A 15,353-nucleotide genomic window follows, 5' to 3' on the forward strand; every position below is an offset into this window, starting at 1 on the left:
ATGTGACGGTCAATCCCACTATTCGTTGGTAAAAGAGTAATCCAAGAGTTCGCGTAATGACTAGCTGCCTTCCCTCTTGTCTTACACTGCTAAATTAGGGTCGGCTAGCGCAGATAGCCCTAGTGTAGCTTTGCGCGAAATTCAAAACAAACAAACAAACAATCTCCTACGCCACTTTCTATTGGGAAGCCCAGAAGTATCACAATGGAAATGACCCTTGATTTCACTATTGTTTTATATAGTCAGTTTCACTTTCTTGCATGATTACGGGTGAAAATATTGACCAATATAATAATATCAAAAGTATTCGCTAATAAACCTACTTGCATTAATTAAGCATGATAAGTAATGGAAAAGTAAAAAAGAACGTTTATTTCTTAGAATTTAAAGTTTGTGATACAAAACTGAGGAAAAAATATTTATGATTATATAATATAATTTATGTAAAGGTTGGCTAATTTATGGAGTGTTTCTGTTTGTCTCTGGATCATTATAAACTGAATTACAGTAAACTTGAAAAGCTAAAACTCAAATATATCTTTACTTAATACATCTAGGTTTATTAGTGAATATTTATAACGTTATTTTCTAGATAAGTGTTTTCACATGTAACCCTGCAAGAAAGTGAAATTACCTATATGGAACATTAATAAAATCTACCATTTTTTTTTTAGAAAAGTTGCAGTTATCTCTAACTGTTAGGCTGATGTGTAAACCATGTATTCATTATTTGAAGCTGTAATGATATTGATATATAAGCTTCTGTATCTAAAAACAACTTTACAGTTTGTGTGTTCTTACACTAGAAACACAAATACTTGTATTTATTTATTTTTTAAAGGCAACATATAGTGTGTGATATACCACTTGTTACAAATTCATTGACATTGTGATATTCATATACAAAAATGTTGTGAAAAAGATAATTTTGAGTATAGACAGCAAATGAGAAGAAAATATAAATAAAAACTTAAATATTTATTCATAAAACACATACTATGCTTTGTATTCACCTATTTCAGGATGCCTTCAATCTTGTCATAAGGACTTGTTACAATTGGTACAGAGAGAGAAAATATTGCTTATGACTGAGTGCTACAAAGACATAAGCAAGAAAAAATGAACATGCCACATTGTTGTGTATTATCAGTTTCTTCCACCTGATATAAGATCATATGATGCAATGCTCTTGTCATCAGAATAAACCTGTTCATTAATCTCTGATCCTTGGAGTAATCAGTTCTCAAGACACCATATGGACCAGTCCAGTCAGAACCAAGTTGCTTACACATTGCATGCATGAACCAACAAACCCATTCATCAGCCTATCACAGCCAACCTTAACGTGTGGTCGCTTTATCCATTAGCTGATGCACATAAGTTATCACAGATTACAGTTTTTGCATTATCAATGTCGACAGCGTGGGACATTTGCACTGTCCATACATCAGATCCACTAAGAGTGTGTATTTCTTGTCTGAACCAATTGACTATTGGGCAGTTTTATAGGATGCCATCATGACATAGGATGGGTGCTTGACTCAATCAGTTCAATCAAAGTTAACAAACCAACAAGCAAATACTTGATAGTTTGCACAGCACATTCAACCAAGCTAACAAACTGATTATAATATGGTAAAGTGTACATTTTTACCACACTTAATAATCAGCACAACTCTACAAATTACTGGTACTGTAAATATTTTTTTTGTTGTGAACTTTCACGCAAAACTACTTAAGGGCTGCCTGTGCTAGCCATCACTAATTTCAAAGTGACAGACTAGAGGGTAGCTGGTCAACAACACCCACCACCAACTCATTGGGCTACTCTTTACCAACAAATAGTGGAATTGAGTCTCATCATAATGTTTCCGCAGCTGAGAGGGCAAGAATGTTTAGTGATGGCTATATTGAAGATGGCTCCTAAATCTGTTTTGATTTATACCAGCACTCCGAAGCATGCAGTCCATTTGAAAAAAAGTTGAGAAAAAACGACCTTTAAACTCCGGATTTATATAAAATAGTATATATTTTAACCAACGTTTCACCTTTGCGGCTTCATCAGGGTTAATATACATAACTCTTCAATATTAGAATATTCATTAAATTATAAAACTGCTTGTAATGTTCTATTTCTCGAGTCTGCCAGAACGTACGTCTAACAATATATGTATTATAATTGTTGTATCATTATTGTTTTAATATTATAGTTAGAATACTAACTGTACAGCTGCACTAACATATGACATATATTACTTTTATATGATATTGTTGCGTCAGTGAGGTCACGTGACTAGAAATATCCTGTTTCTTCAAGAATGTGTTAGTCTTGTATATATATATAAGACTGTCACAACGTGATGGAAAAACAGTGTAATGAGTAATTGAATGTATGCGGACAAAATATTGTTGGCCACGTGAGATATAGCGTTTGTTATAGCGCGACTGATGAAAATAAGTGTATCGTAAAGTTGTATTCGGAAAGAATAAACCAGTTTTATTAAGTAAGGACTTGTGTCACTTAAGTTTCGTCAGAACGAAGTTACGGAAAATCAACTAACGACTGGAGGCGTAACAACATATAAAAATAAAGAAAATTACAACATATTTTATGATTAGCTAAAAAAATACATAGACGTAAAATAGAAGCTGCTAAGAAAAAAAAATGGAAAGGATACAAAATTTACCATCAGGGTTAAAAACAAATTGCAAGACAGTGTGATACTCCAGAGTACGCAAGTGTTAAACTGAAAGTAATAGTGTCAAGTGTGTTCCTATGATGTGTTGTTTTTTGAATGGAATCATGGCGTTTAGTTACATGTATCACCCATTGTCTGTTCGTCTTTGGATTTTTTGTTTGTTAATGAGTACAGCTGCCATATATTTTAACTTTTTGCAGTCTTTTTTTTTTGTAAGATAGAAACTTTAAAGGGGTTTTCTGTGTTTGAGGTTCCATTTTTGTATAGGAAGTGTTCTGCTGGAGCGGTTTTATGTTGGTCATACGTTTATAATACACTGATTGTTCCGAGATGCGCATGTCAAAAAAAAAAAAATCTTTCAGTTTCTCCTATATATATGCATCTCCGCATATATTACATATGATTTGACAGACCACGCTATTGATGTGGCACATTTGTACTGCTCCGTTTTTTCTGGTGTGGCATTGTTTTTGGTACATTTTGTTTGTGAGTATTAAGAGTAAACAAATAGTTCTTTCAATGTTTTACCTGGTTTTGTGTTATGTTGATTGTGAGCTGGTATTGTTTAATGGCTTTACGAATCCTGTTTGAGATTGTGTTGTTTATGAAAGGAATATTCATTGTGGGCATTTTCGTGTATATTTTTGGATCTGTTGCTGTTGTAATGTGTTTGTTTGTAATTTGAAAGCATTGTTGATGTAATATTCGGGGTATTCGTTTTGTAATAGTAGTGTTTTAAAGTCATTTTGTGCTGTTTGGATATCATTCGGCGTGGAGCACTTTCAATTTATTCTCTTTCATTCTCCTATTATTGTTTCCCTTTTGATTTGTAATGGAGAAATATTGGTTTCTTGCATTCTTTGTTGTGCATGAAACTCCATATTTGTCTGTCTTGAATTTTTAGAGCAACGTTTAAGAACATTAAGTATCCTTCTGCGTTGGGTATTGTGAACTTGACTGATGAATGGAAGTTGTTTAGGAAATAGTAAAAATGCTGTAGTTTCATATCCATGATTCCATGTACCTAATATGTCATCGATGTATCGGTACCACACTTCTGGTATTAAACCTTTTTTTTTGTCTATATGTATTAAGGGCTTTGGTTTCTAGTGTATGCATGAATATTATATCAAATGTGACAGCTGTTACCCATTGCTACTCCTTTCTTTTATTTGTATAAAGTGTCTCTAAATTTAAATAATGTTAAAACAATAATGTTACAATAATTTGTACATTGTTAGACGCCCGTTATGGCAGACTCGAGATATAGAACATTACAAGCAGTTTTATAATTTAACGCATATTCTAATATCAAACATTTGTGTATATTAACCCTGAGGATGCCTCAAAGGTGAAATGTTGGTTAAAATAAAAATAATATTCTTTTTTGGAGTTTAAAGGTCGTTTTTTTCAAAACTTTTTCTCAAAATGTATAAATCCCTCCAGTTACAAACTGTACTAACAGATTGATAAGGGATAAGTTGTGTTCCTCTTGGAACTGATTACCTTCACCTAGGGGTTATTCTCTTGATAAGGAAACTCTCAACTGTCTTATTGTAATTTTTCCATAGGTATCCAGTTCTTATTCTGAGCAATACATATAGTACAATGTCTATTGCTCAATGTATTTGTAGAAATGTAGCCTCTTCTTCTTCACATTCACTGCAATTCATGAAATTTTCTGGTACCCTATAGTCTTTAAATGATACATAGTTTTAACTATTTCCTGTCTTTGACCTCTGGGGATCATTAAGTGCATCACAGGCTGGTTACGTCCCTGTGGTGCATAATGATGGTACAACATGTCATTCTAGACTTGTAATTAATTATACAAGTGCCAGATCTTTCGTGACTAAATACTATATTTGTCAGTTTGAGATAGTTGCACTTAACCCTGCAAGTAACATCCACATTATATCTAGGTACTTCAGTTATTCCTCCTACAGTTCCTAACTAGCCATTTATGATATCCAACCAAATGTAGAAATGCCACAAGTTATGTAGTTTGTTATTACTGCTACTACAATGGCTTTGGCTGGTGCTTCAAACAAAGTATGTTTGAAGGATTGGATGAGTTGTCTTCCCACTCCTGTGGACACACAAAGTACATAGTGGATTTCTCATTTAGTCTGAGACTGTGGCCAGTCTTTGACTGCTATTAACCTTTGCAAGTCCAGTGGACACTCAATTCCTACTCACAAAATGATCGCAAAACTTGACTTTCATGCACAAAAACGCATACTTTTCTAGTTTAAATTTCACTTTTATAAACTAATTCAGGTATGAATGAACGATCTGTTATTCTGTATACTAAGACCTTGAATGAATCTCTAATTGTTGCAAAGATCAAGTAATTATGTACTAGGTCTGATTTTGAAAATAACACATACCAGTTTTTAAAATATTTTTAAGGACTTATATGTGTGAATTTTAACTCATATTTATATAATTTATTAAGTTTTAAAATCATTAGGTTACAGTCATCAGAAAAACATTCACAACAGATTGGAAAAAATGATACTCGTGACACTACTTCCAACTATAGTAATAATTTTAAATGGTGATTACAGAAAAAATAAAAAATTTACCATTCTGACACTGTTGTTAGAATGTGGTTTTGTCCTGAATGTACATTTGTTATTTTGTGATAGTGAATAAACTATTCTAAATGGATAGCAGTCATAAGATTAAAATTTTATTAAGACTTAACAAACTTCTTCATGCTCATAGCAGTTACACAATAACTAGGAAATCATGGCAGTAAAAAGACAAATCAAGTAATATGGCAGTGTTGCATACAGTAACATTTTAAGATACTCTGAGAAAACACTATCAAAATAAAGTTTATATTCCCTTAAATAAAATGTAGCTGTAGAACCTTGAAATGAATAGACCTTGTATCTTATTATTCTTTACTTGGTTGTACGTAGGACAAAAACATATAATAAACAAATTTGTTAATAATATTTAGTCCTTTGCAATTAAAGCATAAGTTATTAATAATTGGAAGCATTACAATGATACAAGAACAAATTATTTTCAGCTAGTAAACAGCAATATCATACTGGAAGAAATAAAAAATATTGCCAACTATGAACAAGTTTACAAAAAACTATCTCAGTATTTGCAAGTGTTAAGTTTATGGTTGAGTTCTGTAATAAAAATACTAAAAGTTTCTTTAATAATAAAACCACTATTCTAATCAGCTAACAATGTGTATGTTTAGTATTGTTCAGAAAAAACTAATAGGAATTCTGAAATTCCAATTAATATGATTCAATATAAAAAGAAACTTTGATGTAAAGGTTCTAGAAATCATAATTTATACAGCACATAAACAATCATTGTTGTCTTTGTATAAAAAACTGTTGTAAATATCCAAAAGTAATACATAGTAATGAAACACAGAAACCATTATACAAAATGGCATAATTTTTTTCTTCAAAATATCAACATATATGTATGCTTAACACAAAAACGTTAAAGTAATACAAGTATTTGAACTGTTATTCATCATTATTTTCAAACAAAAACTTTACTCAAATTCATATCAATAAGCACCATCAAATTTGATAGGAGACAAATAAAAACATACAATCAAAATAAGCTCACAGTCTTTTTTTGTTTAAAGAATCTTAACACACAATTATTGATCATTCATGAAATCAATCTACATTCAATTATATTTTAAGAATATAAGAGCACTTTTATTTTCAAATATTAGAGGGCTTATGATGTGTAATAAATCTGAAAAGAAACATAATTTTGTAATAAAAGTTGAAGTTTATCCACAAATAAGATCTAGCAATAAAGCCTGTTAAGTTCAGTACAAGAATAAAATGTGAAGTTTTGACACATGTGTAAAATAACAAAGTAAAATGACTACTTTCCATAGTGAAACAATGCAAGTCTAAAACACGTCTAATAACAAGAATCAATTTCATTCATTCTTTTTTCTCTTATCAATATTTTTAAAGTTTTGGCAATAGGAAATAAAATCTGAAAATTAAAGTGGCTGCCATTTTCTTATAATTTTATTCTATAATGACCACAATGAGTCGGGAATACCAAATTTACCAAGAGTTGAAGTGTCTAAGTTTCATAGTTGAGGATACAAAATCATAAACAAACCTGTGATATGCTAGAATCTGATGAACTCCTTTAGTTAAGAATGTTCATTTGCTGCACTTAAAGTTTATGATCCTTTTTCCCATGAGCTCTGATTACACAGATAAAATCCATACTAACCAACTATATACTTATCAGAACAATCTGTTTGAGTACTATGGTAAAATGAGCTATGATGTAGCTACCACTGTTCACTTAATGTCAGCCAAGTGACATATTTTATGAATACCATAATAAATTTAATGTAATGTTGTCCAGTATCTATTAATGCTTAATAAAATAGGAAATATGGCATTAAAAGCATAATACTGAAATACTGTAGTATTGTTATCAATAATTTATAAGCACTGGTTTCAACCAAGCCTTGAACTGTAAATACAACTTAAACTAGAACCACAACTGATTACTCAGTTTCCCCTTTTGAGAGAACAATTGTAAAATTTTTGAGAAATAACTATATTATTCTTATTTTATGAGACTTAAGTAGACATTATTCAAGGAAATATCCTCTTTAAAAGATGTAATTTCATTATAATCTTTGTATTTTTTTTAATTAGTTGTGAGATTTGTTTAATATCTAAAACTTTTTATTACAGAACAACATAAGTAAGAAATTATTATACTTATTGAATAATACCCATCAGTGAATAGATTTTTAATTAGTGGCTAGTTGAGAAATAATAAACTAATATGGGGACCCCCAGAATACTGGACAGACCTCATAAGTCCAATGGACTTCAAAACGTTCAACATTAATATCATTCCTAAAAATATAGTACCTAAAAAAATTATTTTGGCTCTTACACATTTTAATTTAAAGAACTCTTCAACAAATGTTTGTGATAAAAAATTTTTGTAATTGTCAGAATCCTAAAACAAAAACAAAAAAATCACTGGAACCTAAACTATTTATGAAAACTCATGGCTAATATGTGGTCTCTTTATACAAACTGCACACCTGCTAACTCGAGTTCTCAGATTTCCTGCTTTAAGAGTCTCACTCAATGGTCTTTCAAATTGAGCTTTTGAATCCACAGTTGTCAACCAAAAGCTGAATTTATTAGCGAAATAATGGCAACTGCCCCGAGCTCCATTACATTCAATGAATGGAGTAGCCCGAAAATCTTCCAGACAACTTCCCGGACTAGAAAGTGATTGACCTCCTCCTTCTGCTCCAGCTGCTGTGTGCTAAAGAATAATTATAAAAACTTTTATATTTATAAGTAATTAACCGCATAAGTCTGCATAAAAGTTAAGATTTTTTTTTATTTCATAATTTAAAATTAAAACAATGAACCTAAGCTTAAAAAACTTTGGCTTGCAAGGTATATGGGATTTATTAAACTACAAAAAAAAAGATCATATTGCAGGAATTACTACATGTAACTTACTTGATGATGTCTCAACACTATGGGTTGAAACATTGCAATTATTAAAATCAGAATTACCTACTGTAAAAGTTACTGATATTGTATTTTTGAATTAATTATTCAGTTCAGTAGGTTCCTCACTAAACAAAAAAAAAATAGAATCATTTACATTATCATTAATATATTTTTTCCAGATCATCTTGAACTGAAACTCCTTGAAAATCTATTACTTGTACATTATTACTTTGATAGATTGTTTAGGCAGAGTATTCATGATGAAACTTTGTAGAATTGATAGCAACTGCCTGTTGTAGAGACACAAGTGTAGAAGACGACGTTTCGAAAGTCATCTGCCTTTTGTCTTCAGGTCAGTGTGTGTAAGGTCTTTATAGAATACTATAAGTGTACTAGAATATTTTTGAAATGTCCAAAAATCGTCGATTCCACAAAGTTTCATATATTATTACTGTTGTAAATTACTTAATTGTCTACTCATATCCAATAAAACTTTCACTAAGATTATCCTTTAATTACTGTAATATGATAATTGCTACTTTAATGTTGAACTAATGGATCTCTATAAAGACATATTAAAGGGTTTGATAATAAAGCAAATTATATATATCCTTAAGGCTTTATAGGATTAGAAATATCTTAACAATGGATTATAGTAACAGAAGTAGACTTAACAATACTCATGTTTAAAAATAAGTATAGTCATACATTTTACAATCTCAGCATAACTATGTAACTCAAGTTACAACACTAAACAACATTTCCATAAATATGTTTTGATATACTGATAATACCTACAGCATAACCTGAAGATGAACAAGTGTTTCCAAATACAAAACATCAAGTTACTTTGTAAGATTATTGATATTTTAAGTTACAAACAAGACTCAGGAACAGTTTAAACACTATCAAAACAATGTATTTCGCACATCCTGCTAACACCAAGCAAAGTCAGGCTTTATTGAAAAACAATGATAATTAGGAATCAGTCATTACAAATCATGATAAAATTAAAGCATCAAAATATTAAATTGCTAAGCATTTTAAAACACCCAATTTAGTACATTCATAATAAATATGGGATATTCTATTTGCAACAACTGATGTGAAGTTCCATAAGAAACCTCTATCAAAATAATGTTTAAAGAGTATACAGAAATAATGTTTTTCAAAATTCAGTTTAATGCAAAGAAACAAGGAACCCAAAATACTCAACCTGGTATTATGTTTAAAACAAATCCATCTTTTATTTTTTGATAATCTTCATTTTATAATTGGAATATGAAATGTTTCTAACTGTACTATTAAATAAACCACACATACCATAGCAAAACTGTAGCCTATCCACAGGTTATACCAGCCTTGAGGGCAATCTGGGACTTGAAGTGACTGACTATGGATAGCAATAACATTAGCTGGTGCCTCACAAACCACACAACGACTAATGTACTGTCGAATAGCATTCTCTGAAACCGGCATCATAGGAATAGGAGCAGTTGTTGATAACCAATAAGATTTGTCATTCCTACTTGCATAATTGCAAACGTTGTTGAAGTCACAGAAAAGGAATGGCATGGAACTGAAACGGGATAAACAGGAACCAGCATAACCTAAAAAATTTAATGATGAATTAAAAATATCAAATCTTTAAAAACAATTTCCTGAAATTTGTTTGAAATATCCATTTTTATTTAAACTTATATCTACTGGTAGATCTACTGTTTAATATGGTTAATTGACTAACAAGTGAACTACAATGTTTACAATAACAAATAGTGACACAGTTTTCTTACTTACCCAGATCCTGATTATGTGACTTTTCATTGCCTTCAATATACAAAAGGCTATATCCATCCCAAACTTTGGGCATACCCTGTGGACACTGAGGAACACTAATAGATTGACTGTGTCTAACCAGAAGAAAACCCATCAGGTAATCTCCATAACCTTTCCCTGGTAGACCTGGGGGTCCTTGTGAACCTTTTTCACCTGGATAACCTCGTATTCCTGGTAGTCCTGGTAAACCAGGATTTCCTTTCATTCCTTCAGGCCCTGGAAAACCCCGAAGGCCTACAAGACCCGGTTGTCCAGAATCACCTTTCACACCTATAAACCAAATCACAAGATACACATAATAGTCTGGTAATGGTCTCCATCTATAGTGAATTATATTTAATTTTATTGATTATATCAAGTTTCACTTCGTATTTATAATGTGCATTTGAAAATTCCCAAAAAATTACATACCACCCTGCTTAATATCATGTTTACAAAACATATGTTTAATATCATGACTTCAGGATTTTAAGCATTGCACATGTTAAAAATATTGGATACCAGGCATAGAAAGGTAACAAACTTAAGAAAATATATATTATCAAGATGTAGTTTTCAATTAGAAAGAGATTTTACATAACATTCTAACTTATCAAACTGATATATTAGTATAAAGGTAAAATAAGAAGTAAAATTAAAATTATAACTGTAAAAATAGAATTGCACACCCTATAACTTTCTTATCCTAATGATCTCCAATAACAGTTGATATGTTCTCCTTGAACCACAAAATTTAAAACCATACAGTTTATAACACACCTGGAATGCCTGGTCTTCCTGGTAGTCCTCTTTCACCTTTTCGTCCAGGGACACCTGGTGGACCTGGTTCTCCTTTCATACCTTTAATAACATCTTTTACTATTCCCTTTGATCCTTTTGCACCTTTATCTCCTTTGAGTCCTGTAATTAATCAGTGACAGTTTATTGTTCCTTAAAGCTACAAAATGGTTTTTCCAACCAATATTGAGATATACAAGTTAACTGTCTAAAATGTTTTCTCTTTTTTTGAGGAATCATAAGAAATGCTTCAAGATATCTCCTTGCCACTACACTTTGTCTTAAAATCCCATAAAGACTATTTTACATGAGTGTAAAGCGCTCAAGAATGAATAGTGATAATGAATTTCTTCAGTTTTTGAATCAATTTGTTAGACTTGAAGTACATGAAATCTTCAGAATGATAAGATAATTGTAAAGATGAAAGTCTAAATTTCATATGTGAGAGTAGTCAAGTTCTAAAAACAAAAGTAAAAAAAACATGTAGGGGTGAACATAAGAGTGAGTTTCCACTTTTTTTTTCTGTTTTTAAGTCAAGGTGATGCATTCCTAAGCCACTTCTGAATGGTTAGTAATTGAACAATGCAGCTCAGTTAATATAAAAAATGTCTTGTACTGTACAATAACTTGCCTAACGATTTCTTTTGTCTTCTGTTCTCCCATAAAAGTAATACTGCTGACTATGTTATAAGGTTTTAATGTGTAAGTTTATTGCATAACCTTACAAAAATTGTTTGATTTCTATTTTACATTATAAGCATTGAACTTTTTTTGTTGTTGCTTGGGGAGGGGTGAACAGTTATTACTTTTTTTGCTGTCCCTTCTTCAGCAGCAGACCGTGATGGGCTTTATTGGGCTGAATTGTACAACAGCTTTTTGGTCTTTCACTTTGATAAACTGGCTATTACTGGGATTGCAGAGGGTTTCTTAATTTGACCTGATGTTGTAGCTTTACTTAGCTTGATCTTTCTGTGTTCTTCTTGTTTCTGTTGCAAGGCCTTATAGGTAGTTCTCATGTTTCTTCAGAGTATAAGATTAACATGATTATGTAGTGGTTCACTTTCTACAATTAGACTTGGCATTTTCAAATCATGAAATGCCAGTGACACGAGAAAAGAGAAAGCATACACAGAGCAACAATAGGCTGAATAATTCTTCACCAGTCAATCATCTATTGTGTAAAAAACGAATATAAAACATGCTTTCTGGCAGTTGCAAACCAAAGTATTGCAAATCTGGATGAGCATTCCCGAGTTTCCCTTCACAGAACATAAAAAATTGCCAAAGTTTCCCCCAAAATATTATACATATGCCAATAGATACTGGAAATATCAATATATATCTTGAAGTTAGAGAAGGTTGTTGCAACTATATTTAAAACAAAAACCTCAGAAACTATACAACATTGTCAAAAATACTACATTACATACCACACTGTTATGTACTGCCAGTTTCTTGCACCTGATATAAGATGATATGACACAGTGCTCTTGTCATCAGAGTAAACCTGCTCATCGCACTACACTATTGATGTAACAGCTATGATTTACATATACAGTTATGTTGATGACCTTGATTTGATCTCCATCTGTGTGCTTACCATTTAATGTACTGTGATACACCAATGAATGTTGCCACTAGTTCATTTGACCACTTCATGTTCATTTGTTCGTGGGTCATCTATGAAGGAATGCAGGGTGTCATGTCAGTTTTATTGCCAGTAATTTATTACTTTCTTTGGATGTGTATAGGCTGAACTGTGGGCAGAAACTTAACTATATGATACTGCTCTTTGGACTCAGAACTAATTACAAATGGGTGAGGTACATGTATTATCTGCTTTCAATAGATGTTAATTTAGAAAATATTAGTTTCTATATGACAGGGAGTTCTTGTTCATAAAGTAACATATGATTTGCATTCAGTATAAGAGGATCAGAAAAAAAGTGGAAATCTCTAGAAGTGCAAAATTTCTAATGCCTGAAAATTTCAAATTCTCATGTTAAGCTATTTCTTGTAAGGACTATAAAAATACTAAAAATGTAATTAGATAACATGTACCAGGTGGGCCACGAGGACCAGGTGGTCCTGGAAATCCTCTTTCTCCATTTAACCCTGGTAAGCCAGGCTGTCCAGGAAATCCTCGTTCACCTTTATCTCCTTTCTCTCCAGATACACCTGGCAATCCATCCAAACCTAGAAAAACAATAGTTTGCTACTAAACCAATGTGAGCCAAACAAATATTTCAACATTTTCTGAAGCAAATACATTTTACTTATCAGTACATGTAAATAGCTTTTAACCCCTTCTGTGATTTGTCCAAGGTAACTCGGGCACTCTCCATGTTTCAAAAAATATTTGCCACTTCTTGCTAAATGGTATTGGAAATGCAATTTATGCATATCTCTATCAGATTTCTTCTGAATTAGGTATCATAAACACCGGAGAAACTGTAGTTTCATTGACACAATATATAACATATATATAAATCCAGATATGTAAAATCTATTTATTCAGTATAATATTGTACAGAAATATAATAACAGATAATAAAATAACTTTGTTTCGTTTTTATATATAAGCATAGGCTACCATAAAGTGAAATAAAAAACCTGAATTTTTTTAAGTCATTTCCATAAAAAGCCTAACACAAAAGGGGTTACTGCTGTTTCATATCAAACATTAAATTTGAAAATAGCTAGATTACTAATACAACAATACTAAAAGACATTGTACAATAGGTTTATAAAAACTGATACCAATATAAACTTTGGATAATAAAATAAGCTTCATCCACCTATGATAGTCTTAAGATGATGTTTCAAACTTCTTAAACAAATCTTCATCAAGTAAATGTAAGAAGGTTACAGATATGTTAAATAGTAGAACATATATCTGGCTGTAAGAGAGAAAGAGCCAAGTGTTGAATCACAGCATGCTAAAGACTGAAATAATGTTGAAAATAACTGGAGAAGAGGGTATTATGTTGGAGTATTCTATGTTTGTTGACTGTATTAGTGGAATAGTAGCATCAGTTTACTAATTTTCATATCTTGGTCTCTGTTAGGTCTTAGATGGGTCACGTGAACATTGAAGATTCTTTTACTTTTTCTGATTTTCCACAGAAACAAACTCAACTCAAACAAATGGCCTAACATTCACAACACTTTGAGCTGCTGCAAAGACATCCATCTTTCATAAATTTGGTTTGGCTTTTACATTCATTGATTCAGGCCTCAGATGTCCACTTGTCTCATCATCAGTGTTCAAGTTATCATATTTCAATAAATATTTGTATTCATCTTGTTTTTCATCATGGATCCTTTGGAATTTCTGGTGTTGAGAAGCTTCTGTATAAGGCTGAAACTGGATTTTAAGAGAGTAAAGAAGTTCTATTAGAAAAGAATGCCTCTTGAGTTTGTGGCTGAAAGTAGGAATGTAAAGAAGGATAGTTGTGTCAGTGGTTTTTGTGATCTTTGACTTCTAGCATGAATTTTTCAGTTTCTAGACAATTATTAATAAATTTGTTTGAGTATTCATTAATTAAGAAGAAAGCAGATAAGTGGATTAGTTCATATTAACATAACATAATGCTTTGGGACAATATGGGACCTATTGGTCCATCATGGATGTTCCATCCTCTAAACTAAACTGAAACTATTAATAAAAAAATCTTAAATCCAGCCCTTATCATTCATATACTTATCAAGCTTTTTTTAAACTCACTAAAATTTACTACCTACACAATATCCGAAAGCAACTCTTTCCAAAGGCTAACCACCCTGTTAGAAAAATAATACTTTCTCAGCTGAAGATGACTCCTACCTTGCCAAAAGTTATGTGTCTCCTAGTCCTACTATCCTCACTATTAAGTATGAAAAAAGATAATGCATCAACACTATCAATTCCCTTTACAATCTTAAACACCTCAATCAGATCCCCCCCTAACTCTTCTTTTTTCAAGAGAAAACAATTTGAGAGATTTCAATCTCTTGTTGTATGACAACCCCTCCATCCCAGGCACCATTCTAGTAATCCTTCTCTGAATCCTTTCCAACAATTCAATGTCTTTCCTTAGGTAAGGAGCCCAAGACTGAACACAATATTCCAAATCTGGCCTAACCAGTGACCTATACAATGAAATTATAATCTCTTTAGACTTGTATTCAATATTGAATTGAATATTCAAGACTGAACACAATATTCCAAATCTGGCCTAACCAGTGACCTATACAATGAAATTATAATCTCTTTAGACTTGTATTCAATACTTCTATAGATACAACCTAAAATCCTATTTTCCTACCAATAGCAGCAGTGCACTGCTTGGATGGCTTTAGAGATTGATCAACAATTACACCATGATCCATTTCTTTCATGAAACTGTGAAGGTTATTCCCATCTAAGTTATACATATAATTCAATTTATAATAACTTACATGCATTGTCTTGTATTTATTATAATTAAAACAAACCTGCCATTTATTTGCCCAACTCACTAAATGATCTAAATCCTTTTGTAAATCA

At 31.6% G+C, this 15,353-nt stretch overlaps 1 protein-coding gene across 3 annotated transcripts in view; it reads right to left on the reverse strand.

Moving 5' to 3' along the window:
- Positions 1–5,979: 5,979 nt before the first annotated feature.
- LOC106464694 (collagen alpha-2(IV) chain-like) overlaps positions 5,980–15,353 on the reverse strand; it is a 168,913-nt gene continuing 159,539 nt past the window's right edge. Inside the window, exons 35-39 of one of the 3 annotated variants that reach the window (XM_022392462.1) lie at positions 12,887–13,021; positions 10,808–10,948; positions 10,010–10,318; positions 9,536–9,822; positions 5,980–8,015 (exon numbers count right to left, since the gene is read on the reverse strand). In XM_022392462.1, coding sequence (XP_022248170.1) covers positions 7,737–8,015; positions 9,536–9,822; positions 10,010–10,318; positions 10,808–10,948; positions 12,887–13,021 — 1,151 coding nt within the window. In that variant the 3' untranslated portion in view covers positions 5,980–7,736. Of the gene's footprint in view, positions 8,016–9,535; positions 9,823–10,009; positions 10,319–10,807; positions 10,949–12,886; positions 13,022–15,353 lie in introns of those variants that run through there. The other 2 variants (XM_022392463.1, XM_022392464.1) reach the window with 2 other exon arrangements.

Source organism: Limulus polyphemus, unplaced genomic scaffold (assembly GCF_000517525.1).
Source record: "Limulus polyphemus unplaced genomic scaffold, Limulus_polyphemus-2.1.2 Scaffold1721, whole genome shotgun sequence".
Taxonomy (NCBI): domain Eukaryota; kingdom Metazoa; phylum Arthropoda; class Merostomata; order Xiphosura; family Limulidae; genus Limulus; species Limulus polyphemus.